The sequence below is a fragment of the Atractosteus spatula genome, chromosome 7 (genome assembly GCF_055471065.1).
Source record: "Atractosteus spatula isolate fAtrSpa1 chromosome 7, fAtrSpa1.hap1, whole genome shotgun sequence".
NCBI classification, from domain to species: Eukaryota; Metazoa; Chordata; class Actinopteri; order Semionotiformes; family Lepisosteidae; genus Atractosteus; species Atractosteus spatula.
The window spans coordinates 61,993,914-62,010,051 of record NC_142712.1 but is presented as its reverse complement, the minus strand read 5'-3'; the positions used below and the strand labels follow the sequence as shown (position 1 = coordinate 62,010,051).

Genomic DNA, 16,138 nt, shown 5'->3' with positions numbered 1-16,138 from the left:
ATTCAGTGACAAAAAAATGGAAGTTCAAATTGTCAACAACAATTGTAGGTCAATTAACTAACACCATGATTAACCTCACAGAAACATGACCCCGTAATTTCCAATATCATTCAGTATTTAATCACTTCAATTATGTGACTTGTACATTTGATGCAAGGACACTTAAAATAGAAAAAACAGACAGAGTGAGAAACACACTAACAAGGTCTGAGCAACACTCTTGTCTCCATTCACAAATTTTTTCAAATGTTCTGAGGAAAAATGGATAAGTGGTGCACTGAAAGTATTTTTCTGAGACGGAGAAATCAAAGCTCTATGATCTATTGAACATTACATTATCTACACATCATATACTTGAGTGGGTTCTAGAACTAAGAAGAAAGGTATGTGAAACTCAAGAATGCTTAAGAAAATAAGTATTATTAATTAATAATTTTGGGATTGACATGTAGATACAGGAAATACAGCACGAGCATAAAGCATAAACCTAACTTCTTAAGGAGGCAATATCACCTAACCCAGTAAGAATGAGTGAGGGTGTCTTAAACCTAATCCTGCACTAATATAGAAACTACACATTGTTTTAGTTTTATCTTCTTCCATCAGCCTAGTGGTAAACAAACTGGATCCAAAAAGACAATCCAGGTGGTCGCTAGTAAAAGCTAGAAACCATGCAGAATCAAAATCAAAACCTAGATTTTCAGATGAGGTATTAACCCTTCATAATGATTTTTATAATTTAGCACATATAATTTCATTACTTTATATATCATTCTATGCCAATTTGCTTTCACATAAATTTAACCAACTTGAATCAGAAACTAGCTGGAAGAATGCTCCCCATTTACACAAAGAGCTGAGGAACTTACCTATAACAACCATATTGAAATAGCACATAGTACATATCTTGGCATTACCTTAAAACCCCTCACACATCTTAACAAAGAAAACACTTTTGTTTAAAACTGTGAAAGGACACTTTCATAAAAAAAACTACAATTTTATATTTAGCCTTAGTGGCTCCTCTGGTCTAAACATTCAATTTAGTCACCAACCATCCCCATAAAAAAATTAAGATGGTCAACTGACTAGTCAGCCTAGGCCATTTAGTCCAGAATGTTTAACATGCAACTGTAGAACAGAGTGACCAGAAATAATAAATATTCCACAATATGGAATGAAACTGTGGTCCTCATGTAGTATATGGAGACTGTCAAATGGCAGACAACCACACAAATGTTTTTTTTAAAAAAAAACACAGATGTAATCTTTACTGCAGTCTTTCACTTGACCTGCAGTATAAAATCAGGGGCTTTCATGAGCTAAATACACACAAAATTAATTTTATTTCTTTTCTAAGGTAACATCATCATGTCACATGTTAAGGCCTCTACAACACCAATATAATTAACAACAGATATTACATCATAATTGGAAACCAAGGTCATCTGAATGGATTACACTGAACTCTATGAGTTCACTATAAAATGAAAAATAAAATACACATAGATCTCACACCTTAAACCTTTTTTAATAGTTGAAGTGGCAGATTTACTTTGTTGCACTGATTTATTAGATCTGTGTCGAATGGATCAGTTTCTCTTAGCAGATTTGTTCTGTAATATAAATACATTCATCCTTTCTCTGTGAAAACTTCTCCAGTTTCTAGTTGCGTCTCTTTTCCCATGTAGAAAAAGATTGCAAAGTCTTTCCTATTGAATCACAAAATGATGCCCTTCCAGGCATATATATTAAAAAATTATACTACCACTTTAATCTAATAATTAAAAACAAGCTCCTTCATTATGAAAAGGCCCCATGAGTGTAAAGTACCTTAAAGAAGCATAATGGTGGACACACGATGAAACTTGTCCTTGTCTTTAAAAACACGCTGTTTCAACTTTTATTTTCCAAAAATAAACTCATTGTGACACTTACTTACTCCTTTTAATCAGCCATGATCACAAAGAAAAACACTGACAGGTTATTTTAGTATTTCTGCATGTCTGACATCAAAAACACTTGTCAAACACAATGTCAAACTATAACTGCACTCAGGGCAGGCTTTCCACACTCCATGAAGAAAGAATTTCAGTGGGACTTTCGACATGGTTACATTTTTTTTGTAAGAATTGTGTCCTCAGCCCTTATCTCAGATTTCCATATCATTTAAGTGTGTTGAAGATACACTTTAAAATTGGGAAGTTGTTAAATCTAGATAACAGCCTTCCTTGGCCCTGTTAGTAAAACACTGGCCACTGAATACCTGTCCGGAAATCAGAAGCAGCGACAAGCAGTTACCACAAAGTATATCTAAACATGATTGATCCTGTGCTTTGCGATCTAGCCCCTCACACCAGGTGTCTGCACTTATGGATTAAAAAGGTTGTGTGCTCTGGCTCCATGAGCTGCAGTACAATAAGATTTTCGTTCACGGACGCCTCAGGATTGTCATTTAAATGACAAGCCGGCTGTTTCTCCTAGTTTTGCTATTGTAGCATTCAAAGGTCTATTAACATTCTCTTTATGTCCCATTTAAGAACCAATGTCTAAAGCATTCTGTCCAGAGAGAGGGACTTCCCCAAGCCGGACATGCTGAAGGCAACATGACAAATAGATTGCTTCTTTTTCCAACTTTCAACTTCAATTTTATCCAGATTAAATGCTTTTTTTTCCCCCCATGTGAAGGAAAAACTGCCACTTGGTAAAATTAATATTTTAGTTGTTTTTTTTTAACCAGGCTAATCATTTGGCTTGATTTGCAAAATAACATTTTCTGCTGGCATTCCTTTTCCTTCTTAGCAGCTCACATACTGCAATGCCAAAATCAAACACCCCTGCTCTTACCAAGGGCTTCTGGGACAGCAGCGCCAGTGCACACATCCCCCTCCATGGTTTCAGCTTGAAAAGAAGTTGTCAAGATCTTTTCATCAGGAAAATCAAAAGAAAAGTGCATTCTCCATGTGACACAAAGACTGCAAAGACCTTAAACGAGGGGGTGGAGAAAAAAAATCACACATAACACACTAAACAAACCATTACTAAGCTAATAGTGTACTAGCCAATATGTACTAGAGAGGTGGTTCTCAACCAGGGATCTGGGGACAGCTCAGGGTCCTCAGAGATCACCTTCAGAAACAAAGGGAAGAATTTCACTCCCTGTTCCGTAGTGTGTAAAACCAATAATCCAATACTAAACACATCTGCAGTGACAATGCTTGAAGTGTATATTTTAACCTAAAATTCAACTGATAATACTTAAGCAAAAATAATAATGACATTTTTCAATGAATTACTTGTGCTCATCTGGAGCTCTTAATTGAGATCGCTTTCTTCAAAAGGGGATCCCCCCTGCCACAGAAGGTTGAGAACCCCTTGTACTAGAGAACACTGCAATTGCTCCACCTGTTCTCTGGAACTGCTTTTGGAGTGGAGACAATTCCACTGTTCTGTAGTGTCTCCGCCAAGAGTCTTACTTTTCAAAACCAAACACAGACGAGACGAGAGTTTTCTCAGGGCAGGCACACAATGCAGCCGCTGGAATTCTGTGAAAGTGCGTCTCTGTGAAAAGGAAGGCTGGGTTGACGCAGGAGGAAAGAAGGTGGAGTGACCAGCTAGGTTAGTTCCTCTGAAAGGCACCCTGGGCTGCAGAAGAGGCAGCCGAAGTAGCCGCACTCTGGAAGGTCCGGTTGGTGAGGACTCCCTGGGAGAACTCCTGCTGGGCCTTCTGGAAACTGGCGCCGGTCCTCCTGTACAAGGAGTGCACCTGCAATCACACCAACCCCATATCAATGCCTAGGTCTGTAGCTGATCAAAGAGGCTCTGGGAGGGGTTAAAAGACCCAACCAAGAATGCTTTATCACCTCAGATGCAGAAGAAGTTTCTATTTAGTTCCTGCCATAGCGGCTGCCAGGATATTTTATTGATAGGATTTGTTATGTCATCAGTTACTTTTTCACTTCCATGGAGGTTTTTTTATGAAGGAAAAAAAAGCTGAACACCCAGCAGCCTAGATGTGATCAATTATTTCACGTACACATGGGATAACTCTCACAGAGTAGTCTCATGTACTGTAGATGTAAATTTTTGCCGCTGTCCTTTCATTTAAAAAAACTAAATGCTCACAGGAAGCCTCATTACAACTTACTAAAAACAAAGTCTTAATAATTGCAGTGCCTCCATGATTTTCTAATTAATTTAAAAACATCCAAATGCAGGAGCACTTTAGCAGGTTTAGAAACAATTTCGATTCATTTTATCTTATTCAGAACAAATGCCTGCAGTTAGATTTTCTCATCATATATTAAAACTCACAGTTTATGCACTATAGCACCCTGAAGCATGACAGCTTTAACTTTGTTCCAGTCTGGGAAATGTCTGCACATTTTCTATTCACTTTCACATAAGTCAAGTCGCGTCATTTTCCACCTGTAAATGTTTCAATAAGGTGGCCCAGTAATTTCGTAATTTAGAAAATAAATGGATCTGTAAAATCCAATGAATTTCAATTACATTCCTTCCATAGATGGCAAAATCACAAATAAGCAAAAACTGAAACACTTACCATCTTCAACAAAATAACAGACAGCACCGCACAGACTGTGAAGAATCCTGCCACGACCATCATGACGATGGAGACAGCCAAGTTAGTCTGAATCGCAGAAATGGCAGTAATCCAGCCACTGGCAACAAACACACAGAGAAGGTTTTACCAAGCTTGTAGATCACACCAGTCTCTTGATTTATATTGTGAGGAAAGGATCACAATTCAAAAGCTTCAATGAAAAAGTGTTAAAGGATAGTAACTTTTTTCATTTATATACATTTTTTGAATTTTGAAATTGTAAGAGTTGTGTATTATTTTCATTTCAAACATCCACTTCAATCTGATCCTGTGAAACACGTGTCCAACATATTCTCACTGGTCTGCTACTTTGGGCATTTTAGGGTATTACAGCATATAACATATTACATATTATACCGTATGCCTTAGCTTAAGAACTCAAACACTCCTATTAATATAGACCAGGATACTTAAATCTTGATTAAATTACAAAACCTGGGCAGAATCAGAATTAAGTAGAAGAATAACATGCAAACGCTGAGAAACCTAGAGACTAAGAAGGAAAAAAATAAGCCGGTTTTTTTTTTCCCCAAACACGTGACAGAAAGCACAGGTATAAAAAAAGAGGAAGGACAGAGATGGTTAGTAGACAACAGAGTGCCTCGCACTTACAGAGTAGCCACCAGGAAACAGAGCACACCAGTGGGTTAGGCAGCAGGAATCTGTCAAAGAGATGGCAAGAGAAGAGATGCGAGAGAGAGCTTACAGGCTTAGAGCCTGAGGTACACACACACAGGGAAACCGCTGCCCACGCGACTGCCCTCTGCTGGTCACCCACACACTCACCTATTACCCCAGTGAGGGATGCCCACTGACTGGATGATGTACACCGCCACTTGGAAGAAGAAGACGAAGAAGAAGAAAAAGAAGTTGAAGGAGCTGTCAGACCTAGGAGAAAAAGAACGGATAAATAACAGCATCAAGAGAAAAAGAGAGCAACAGACATCTTTCTTTAAAACCTATGCTACCTTCTAATTAAATAAATGGCAGTGCACGCTACAGGCACTTTTGACTAAGCAGTGTCATCAGGTTATAGATGCATTTCAGAATGATATAGTGGGTTTCAACAAGTGCAATTTCAAATGTAACTGGCATCAGGCCCTACCTTTCCCTTTCCCTTACATTATGCCAGGTGGAAAGTGGTCCTACTGCTGTTCGACCAAGTGCCCCAGTGGAAACACAACAGGGTCTTGGCTATTGTTAAAACGTACATGTAAACTATATGTTTTAGATAAGTGATACAATACATATCACCAGGTGGTAACAACCAATATCTCAGAAGTGTGAAGGCGGAGTTTTTAAATCATGTGTTCTTTCACTGATGATGTTTAAATGTTTTAAATAAGAAATCTGTAGGAAAGACAAATCAATGGAAATTTTACATAAAGTACCTTTTGTCACATTTTTATTTTCTCTGCAGCACTGAAAGGCATTTCTTTGGTACCCACTACATATAAGACATGAGATATTTGCAAATATACTTGGTTTCCAACAGTAGTTATTCACTGATTTTGAATCATCTGTTCTCCTCACATTTTTACTGGTGTTTTAATTTTACTGTCCTCCTACGGAGAGGACTGCTAGCCCCGAAAATTCTACATTTCTGTGAAATGACAGAGCCAGCAACATCGCCACTCAGGGCACTCAGGCAGTGAAGAGTGCCAGCGTGGTGAGGTTCTGGCACAGCTTTTCACAACATCACGGGACAATGGGACAAACAATATGGGATGTTATCACAACCACGGCACCAGTGTCAGCGTGGTGCTGAGAAGGGTCGTGGAAATGTACTGTATTCGACGGTCAACACAAACTGATCCAGTCAGAGAGCACTCACTTGAAGGCTTTATAAATAGGCCTGTACCAGCAGAGGAAAGCACATGGGGAGAAGAGGACAAACCACAAGATTGACAGGCCGAAGTCCACCCCATTGTTGGCACCTAGAGTGAAGTACGCCAGGCAGGCCAGCAGATTCAGGAACAGGGTCACACAGTGAACTGCAAAGAAGGCACAAGAACTGCTTCTTCAACACATTCATTTACAAACTCCTCATTTTTAATAACGGCACAGCATTTAATTTACTTCCTGGAAGTTTCAGAAAGGCGCAACAGAGAAAACACTGGTTGATTCAGCTTTACTCATGTCACCAGACAGCATAGATGTCCTCACAGCTTCACTGACATGTATGAAACAAGATCACAGTGGGAGCAAGGACTTCCATACTGAATTTTCACCTCTCTGTTGCAGTTAGGTGCCTCTGAATAAATATTATGTGTCCTGCACACCTTACACTTTAATTTGAAGAGTTTGGATAAGGATGTTTTTTTAACAAATTTGAAGTGTCAGCATTCAGCTGAATACCAGACAAAGCAGCCCTGCAGGAACAAGTTGTACGGTAGGTACGCTCGAAAAGGATAGCTAACACTTTTCTTACAATCACCAATTGAATTATAGTCATACAGAATTCGTCTTGAATTTCATATGCCCTGGCTGTGTCAGGAATCACATGTGAACTAGAATCCTTTCATACATCTCTTCCACTTCACCTGCTGCACAATACAAGACAGAACCTATCAACACTAGGACAACACTAACACACATACAGTAGGATACCCATCACTTACGACAGATCTCAGTTTGAAAATATGGTAAGAGGATGAGTACAATATGCAGATTTTAGTTCTGCCCTTGTTCAAAAAATGTGAGTGCCACAGATATTACTTACACATCCAAAGGTAATACATCATCTTGCAAACCCTTTGGAATTCTACAGGAATATCCCCTGCGAAGTCCTGGTAAAAGCAAGGCTTTATCGGACAGTTCTTTGGTAGCGGTGGCCAGTTGTTCTGTGTAGCTGAAATGTAAAGACATACACACGCTATTTACATTCACAACATTTTAAAAGTTTTGTTGCAGAAATATCTTATTTTGGCAATTTTAGAACACAGCAGAGATGACAGAGGGCTTCCAAATACAGGATAAGAACTAGAAGGGTATGAAACAGACCAACATTTTTCTTCACAAAATCACGTACTGTTTAATCAATGCTGACTGATAAGAATAGGACAGTCTGAGCTTGTCTCCTACAACAGTTTGCGTCATTGCTTTCAAATACCTTACAGTAAAGGCAGCGTCATCTTGAGAAGCAATTCATACAGCAGTATGTAACTTACTTGTTACATATCACGTTACATTTGTTGTAAGAAATAAACTGCTCTAAGATAACAGCATTAAAGGGCAGATAACGATTTAGACCTGTCATTCTTAATGGCCTGTGTATTGGCTGTACCGGTGAGCAATAAAAACACTTGAGTGGGCAGCTTGATTCTCCTACACAAGTCCTTTCACAAGCTGCAACAGTTAAATAAAGCCCCTAAACTACAAATGTTCTGAGAGTGGAATAAAGGAATCGTGCAGATCAGACACAACAACACAAACAACAATAAAGATCTGAAATGGGGAAATAGCAGTGACACACTGATCCTTCAACAGGTACAGAAAAAAATGTGAATTGGGTCCATGACAATGACTCAAGGTGGCAAAGTGAGCTGCATTTCCCAGAACACACAGGGCACCTTATCCGACACACTTCCCATTCTGGGAATGGTGATGACACCCTGGCCTTACGCACTGCTGCAAACCGTGTGCTCTGGGATCCGCACTGTTGAATTTTACAGCGGAGGAGACTCACTGGAGGAAAAGCCCTTGCTTTGCATTTCCTGCTCCCTGCGGTCCAGCTCTGCAGCCTTCCTCTCCAGCTCCTCCTGCTGTCTCAGGAGGTTGGCCTGGCCTGCCACTGCTGTGGCCTAGGGAGAAGGAGAAAGTACAAGTAATACCACCTGCTCGACTGTTACATGCTGACCTGTTTATGCAGATATTACCCTCCAATAGCATAATACAATGGAACCCTTCCCTGTTAGGCTTTGAGTTTTATTTGTTCTTAGTGAGGCTCCTTTCTTGCCATTTAGTATTATGTTGTGTTACAAGGAGCATGGGAAACTTGAATTGCTGTTACATAAATTGTGTCAATATAAGATTTTTTACCGCTGTAAACTGTCTAAGGAGTCAAGGGTTATTCTAGGGTTAAAATTATTTTAGTAAAGAGTTTTAGGATTATTCAAGTATATCCTGTTGGTCTCCTGCACCCATGTGGGCAAAAGAAAAGTTGGGACAGACCGTCTTCTCCAACACACAGCCTCCCAGGCCAAAAACCGAAAATTTTGAAGATTAGAATTCCACCTTCTCCTAAAAGATATCATCAGAAAACCATGATTTTATTAAGCCAAACGCTGCTCCCTCGCTGGTTGGATTCTGGAGTCAGCATCGTCATAAAACCTCAGATTAGGGAAGCATATTTAGTGCAGCAGCAGAAGACGTACAGACTGGAAACATATCCACATCATCTAGAGCTGAAGTAACTCCAGCCAGAACAGCAAAAAGCACAAAGCTGCCTAGTGAGGTTCTTCTATGCAAACATTCCCGAATGACACCTCTCACCCATGCCTGGGTCTAGGCCAGCAATCAGAGGGTGAAGCTTGGGATGAACAGCAGCACCAACCTGTGGACTGGGCTCCACCGAGGGCTGTAACACTGCTGGCTGGGAAGGGGTTGTCTGGGCAGAGGGCCTTGTCTGAAAGAAGGCAATTAAAAATCAACAAAGCCAGTCTGCAAAGTGCCAACACACACAATACACTAATATACTTGATACAATTTACTGCTTTATTTATTCAATCCAAATTTTACATATAAACGTTTCAATATCAATATGTTATTAAGATAACAACAAGGTACTGCAGTAAATAATGAACAAGACTAGCTGCTCAAGAACATTATAGAAATGGTAACCTTATCTTTACGATTAATAAAACAATACATTTCATCATGTTACATTTTTATACTGTACATTTCACTTTTGATAATGGAAAGCATAAGAACAGTTAGTGCTAGTGCAAAAAATATTTATTACCACTATATGGTCATACACGCTGGCTCAAGAAAAACATCTGCACAACGGGTGTATAAACCCAAGGTATGGTGGGACATTTTGCTGAGCTGAGTTATAATTTACTGTGCAGAGACAGACACACAGAGATGGAGACGTCTCCTTACCAAATTAGAGGTCTCTGAGAAAGGGTTGAATTCTTGTATTGGTTCTGTACTGGGAGCTGTCAGCTGTGTGACTGAGGGATCCTGTAACAAAGATATTCCAGAGATCAAACCTCTGTTGCTACAATGAAAACATCAGCTTTCTTTAGAAACAGCAAAGATAATCATTTTTCATTTTTTACCCCCTTCATGTTAAAATATGAAGAAATTCGAAACTGCTACCAAAACAGATGTTTTCGATTGTTTTTTTTCCTTCCAGGAGGCCCATGATATAAGTGATGCAATAATCAGTGCCGTGCGCCCGCTCATCACCACGGTTAGAGAATAGGTGCCTGAAGTCTTGCTGAAGGCAGCAGGTCATGTTAACATACAAAAGGACAATGGCTTACAAAGTAGTTTGTGGGAGGGCATAGCATTTAGCTTTTTGGTGTTTAAATGGTTTCTATGAGCCTTCCTTTCAGAGCATAATTAATCGAGCCTTCCTTTCAGAAATCATAGCTGCTTCAAGGCCGACTTGCAGAATATTTCTAGTCCAACCCACAGAACAAGAGAGCCTTGGTTCTATTCCTAGAGTTAAATTACAGCCAGATCATGTATTATTTACTAAATCTCTGGTCAGTTTTTTATCTTGTATCTGCCCTAAAAAAAAGCAGATAAATATCACATGGTGTGTAGCGCTGACTAAAACCGTGACAAAAGCTCAGCATGGAGCCTTCATCTGATGTAATAGCAGGAAGAGACGATATATTTTCTTTCCTAGTTTCAAGGCACACCTTTATTGTCCTACATTGTGGGCCTGGCCGAGGTCCAATATGGATTTGTGACTCTTTAATAATGGTGGACGTCTGAGCTTGATCTCTGCTGATCACCTTTTTAAACAGTCTTTCCTCTGCTGTTCTCAGAATAATTAGACATAAGCGTCACAGTGTCACTGTACATAATACATGAATCTACTGGTGGAAGTCTTTTTATCTTTCGATTTAAAAAGACTCGGGCCGAGACAGGGAGGTTAAGTGAATCAGACCCTAGAGGGAACTGCCACCCTGCTTGACGAAAGAACTCCAAGGGCGTAGTGTTTGAACAACACCCGCCTGCAGACTTGTCATGTATAAAAAGCATTTAACTCCTAGGGTGTGTGAAAGAGGTACACTTCCTTGTCTTACAGATTTTATAATCATACAGCCCAGAGAAACTAGGATACAGCCATTATCCACCTAGAGAAGACAACAAAACCCAAAATGTCACCAGAGATGTGCGTTGACATGTTAATTTATATAGAACAGGCAGCTACTCCACTTAAAAACAATTTAACATCAGAAATAAAGCATACTCTGGAATCTCAAAGGCCCCTAAGGGAAATCAACTGCCATCCTTAGGCTATCGATGAAAATATTTATATCCCACCACAGAAGCAAATTCTCCCAAACTGTATTAGGCTGCTACAAATTAATTATGTTTCTTAATTAACTCCTCATATTGTACTTTTTGGGTTTTTTTTAAATTAATTCCTCATACTGTACCTTTAGGTATTTAGAATGAAATACAAGCATGGATCACTCAGTTCGTCACATGGTTAACCGTGTTCGAATGTGAAAGAAACCACTGAGCCATGCTGTCCATTCTATGGGGAATGAGGCTACAGTATGTGCCCCAGCCCATTTATCTACCCTGTTATGGCTGGATCTTGTGCCTATCTGCCTTGGGCTCACCTTCAGGTGTGGCATGATTTTATATCGTAAGAACTACGAATTATTCAGCCATAAGCAAGATAAAGCCACTCTGAATTTTAAAAATCACCTGCACCAACTCATATGTTTCTCTACTTACTACCATATTTTTCTTTTGTCCTTATTTTCTAGCCTTTCTTCTCAATACCCTGTGCTTCCTTTCATTATCCGATCTTCACACACTTCCTGTTAAGTCTATTTCTACAATCCTCTTTTTTCTTCTTCTACCATTGCTCATGAAGTCACAACTGTGGGGAAGATAGCTGAACCTATGTGCTGAGATCAAGGCACCTGTAGTATACAAAAAGTTGTAGGAGCATGGAAAAAGCTATCCAACCATGCTTTTGAAGCTGGTAACTTGGCTTCTTTCCATAAAATGGCTCGATGAGACCTTTGGATTAATTAGCTACCAAAGATAAAAATTAGCTATGAAATTAGAATGTCATTTAAAAACATTCTTAAGTTCTTATATTTCTTTAATTCTCAAAGATTTAAATGGGGAGTAGGGAGTAAATGTATTTCACTCTGTGTGGCTGCCTGCTGATTCAGCTACTGCCTATAGGGCCATCCACATCATTTTCATAGTTCAGATTATGCCCAAGATTATAGCACTTCGTACCTTCCTAAACCAGCTTTAGTCATTAAAAGTAGAATATCATACTGGACTTTAACGGCATCACAAACCATGATGTGAACAGAGTATATAAACCATAGCACCATCTTCAAAACGGAACCCTATTTCTTTCATGACTGCTGGGTAAAAATTGCTGGGCTTCTGCTTTGACTCTTGACAATTTTATACAGTTATGTCACAATGAGATAAGATTGTGTAAGAGAAAGGAAACATCAGTTACATGCTGTCCAGTATAAAAACAGAGAAGATGAAATTTTATAGGAGAGTTAAACCGACCCAAACAGACCAAGTTAAAAAAAAAATGCCTTATGTGAAATACAATGTACAAAATATGATTACTGAGAGTTACTCCATTCTCCTGAACACTCTCTCTTTCCTAGCGTTAATCCCGCATCAGCAGGGTCCGCTTGTCAGCACACCAGTCTCCATTTGGTGGTTTGAACCAAATCTTTGAGCTGACGTTGCCGAGAAATGCATCGCTCCGCCTGCCGTCGGAGTGGGGGGGGGGACGAGAACAATATTATATATATAGTATTATATATATACACTGGGGCATTAGGACCCAGCTGGACCGCAGGGTGAGCGCCCCCTGCTGGCCCCACTAACACCTCTTCCAGCAGCAACCTTAGTTTTTCCCAGGAGGTCTCCCTTCCAGGTACTGACCAGGCTCACACCTGCTGAGCTTCAGTGGGCTGCCAGTGGTGAGTTGCAGGGTGACATGGCTGCTGGCATTCTCCTGAACACTACTGGTCCTATTCAATCGAACTGAGGCTTGAAAAAAGCTGTGTCACTTACACCTAAGGCCAAGTGCAATTTAAGGTAATCCAGCCCTATCATGTGCCCATCACTTTTATAATTCTGGAACATCCCATGGTAGCGTCTGGATGGGGATGGCAGGCAAGCTCACCTGGCATTGCATGTGGAACCCTGTATTCTTCTGCTCCAGCAATTTCTGTTTATTTAAGGGGGAAACAACTTGAGATATTTCCTCTCGATACCAGTAGAAATATGAGCTGTCCTGATTCTAACTGATGTTGTGTCCCTCCCTCATCCCATGCACATTATAAGACAAGATTTTAAACCCAGCTCTTCTATGCTCTGATCCCATAATCATTAGACCAACCCTAAAACACATACCCTACTAAATTAAAAATCTGCACTTAAACCTTTTAAGTTTGTATCAACTGGGAAATCCCACTTCTGGGGCCTATAAAACATATTTTTGTTTGACATTCATGAAAACAAGTTTATATTTTAGTTTACAAACAATACATAGTTGAGCAAAATGTTTAGCCCAATCGTAAAACAAAAACAAAAGAGGTTATTAAGCTGAAAGCTGAGGTTTGCCACAGGACTGAGTTGTGATGCAGAAGAGGTTAGATTTTACACTTAATTAATTCAACATTGTTCCATGTTTTGACTGAAAAGAAGTCAGTCTAGTGATGGACACTGATTCACATCTGTGCTAGAAGCACAACTCATTTGCAGCACTAAGAGAAAACTGTCACCACTTTGCATTCTATTCTAGAGGCTGTCCAGGAGGCGAGATCAGTTCTACCATAATTCTTACACTAATGTGAGATGAGCTTTGTTTGCAGCCAGCAAAGAAAAATAATTTTCTATCTGGGCCCACTGTGTACATCAGGAAATAAAAGAATATCTTCACATTTCTATAGCTTTTTGTGTTAAACCACTATTGTACAGAAATATGAAAGGAAATTATTGGTAAGATTTCATCCATCCAGATGTTCTGTTACAAATCAACCAGTTATAATCACAAAAGCACTGGTGTTTCCTTTATCTTCCAATGACTTGTCTAAAAAAGGTAAAGGCTTATTAATGATTGTGATTATCATCATAATTTTCCCTCTAAACAATCAGTTACTCTATTAAGACTTAACTGTGGCCTTTACCAAAATTCTCATGCTCACCTACAAGGCTCTGCATGGCTTGGCACCTCAGTACCTGTCTGAACTATTATCACCCTACTCCCCACCTCACAACCTTCGCTCTTCTAATTCTGGTCTCCTTACTGTCCCCCAAGCTCGTCTACATTGTATGGGTGACAGGGCCTTCTCCTGTTATGCCCCCAAGCTCTGGAACTCTCTGCCCAAGGATATCAGAGAGTCACCTTCTCTAAACTCCTTCAAATCCAGACTCAAAACCCTCTTCTTTAGAAAAGCCTTTACTGAACTGGTTCCATTCTTCACCCCTCTGCTTTTCTTAGTACCACCATCCATGTCTCCTCTATATAGTGTAATTGTGTTTTATCTTGTGTATTATTTTTATTTATTGTTGTTCTCATCCTGTAAAGTGCTTTGAGAAGCCACCTTTAAAGGTGCTATATAAAATAAAGTTTTTTATTATTATTATTATTATTATTATTAACTAACCTGGCCTTGTGGGGTTTTTTTTAGTCAAACGTATTAGTAGCTTAAGATGCTATTCTTTTGTTTACCAGGTTTATCAAACATTGTTTTTAAGCAAAGAAAACAGACTACTAACCAGTAAATGTAAAATTTACATTTTTTTAATGTAAAATGATCAACCCCAGATGTTGCTGAAGTACTTGGTAATTCCTAACAAGGCTAACTGAGTACTTAAGGTTGAGAATGATTGCTTATAAGCCAGTTTTTAAAACTAAACACCAATTTAAATATTTTGCATAAAGCTAACATCTGCTCACATACATACACATTGGTAACTCACAATACAGAAAGTCTTTATCCGGCATTTAGTTCACATCCCTAACCGGGTAAAACCACAAATCTCTCACTGTACAAACAGACGAAAAAAGGGTCATTTTCATTCATTGCCTTTAGCAAGACAACACTTTCTATTTGGAGAGCTAAACAAACGTAATCCCCCGACGGCAGTCGTGAAAACGAAACCTTCAAGTTTGGTTTAGGTCTAAACAGAAAATGATGAACGTATCCATTTTCAGTCCTAGCGAGTATTCAGGATAGCATCGTGACATTCAGTCCAGGAAACGTGGGGTCTTGCGATCTGCTTCGTGGTGCGTGTTCCATCATTGCCATATTCTGTGCTGGCGACAATGCACACTACTTCAAGTTTGTAAATGACAAGATTAACAAAACCTCTGGTGCACTTCGTATGTTTTTATCTGAATTCACCCAGACTGCTTTATTCCCCTAATATTAGACACCGTGCCAATACACACGTCTGGGAACGGACGTCATTTCAATTAATATCCATAAACGTGCCTGCGGTGGCCTGCGTGCTTCAAGAGCGACACGTAAACACGCAGCTGACACGGATATCTGGCAGTGCTGTGGGTAAACGCGCTCTCCAGTCCTGTAACTCTCATATCGCACCGCACAGGAAAGAGAGAGAAAGAGACTTGCACCTGTTGGGGACATTTTAAGCTAATCTTGACGACCGATTACTCACATCCTGAACAGCTTTTAAAGCTTTGGTACACATTAGATGTTTTTTTACACCCACTTGTTTAAAAATATCGCAACTTTACTTTTCAATAGTTTTAACAACCTGCTATAAAAGTCCATAAACTTGTGCAATGTATCCCTCCCCACAACTCCACCTGAAGAAAACTCAAAATGCCGCCCCCTTCAGCCTCCCGATTGGACGACGCAGTACAGTCCTCCACTCCGATTGGTGCAAAACCCCGCCAGTCACGCCACGTCGCCAGAGGAATGTCAACCGGGCCCAGCCCAACAACCAACCCAACAGGTTTGTTGTGCGGCGTTTTCGCCTCTGAACGTTTCGCTTTAAGACGCCAGATTACAGATGAGCGGTTCGGTCGGGAGTGTGCGTACCTGGAACGGATTGACCTCCACCGGCTCCGCGAAAGGGTTACTGTCGAATCCCGACATTTTGAGCGAGCTGTCCGGGCTCCCTGTGCCGATTCGATGCCTTTCGTACTTGCCCTGCGCTGCGGTGTATCTGTTCACCCAGGCACTTCCTTAACAGCAGCCTAGTGCGCAGGCGTCGGGCGTGTGACGAACACGGCGTGACGTCACCCTCGGGCAGCCTGCGCCGCGCCGGCAGGAGGAGGAAAGGCTCTGCAAT

At 40.1% G+C, this 16,138-nt stretch overlaps 1 protein-coding gene across 1 annotated transcript; it reads right to left on the bottom strand.

Annotated features, from left to right (window-relative positions):
• Positions 1-97: 97 nt before the first annotated feature.
• scamp2 (secretory carrier membrane protein 2) lies at positions 98-16,054 on the bottom strand. Its single transcript, XM_088920069.1, has 9 exons — positions 15,886-16,054; positions 9,731-9,811; positions 9,180-9,251; positions 8,313-8,427; positions 7,347-7,475; positions 6,459-6,618; positions 5,411-5,512; positions 4,565-4,682; positions 98-3,766 (listed from the first exon to the last, which is right to left on the bottom strand). Exons 1-9 carry the CDS (start codon positions 15,940-15,942, stop codon positions 3,620-3,622), a joined length of 981 nt encoding a protein of 326 aa, XP_088776195.1. The 5' UTR covers positions 15,943-16,054; the 3' UTR covers positions 98-3,619.
• Between the last annotated feature and the right edge of the window lie 84 nt (positions 16,055-16,138).

Excerpts from the sequence above, each read along its gene's own strand:
- scamp2 (XM_088920069.1), bottom strand. The coding sequence starts at position 15,942 with ATGTCGGGATTCGACAGTAACCCTTTCGCGGAGCCGGTGGAGGTCAAT. Across the intron at positions 9,812-15,885 it reads TGGAGGTCAATCCGTTCCAG|GATCCCTCAGTCACACAGCT; the intron begins GTACGCACACTC and ends TCTTTGTTACAG. Across the intron at positions 9,252-9,730 it reads TCTCAGAGACCTCTAATTTG|ACAAGGCCCTCTGCCCAGAC; the intron begins GTAAGGAGACGT and ends GCCTTCTTTCAG.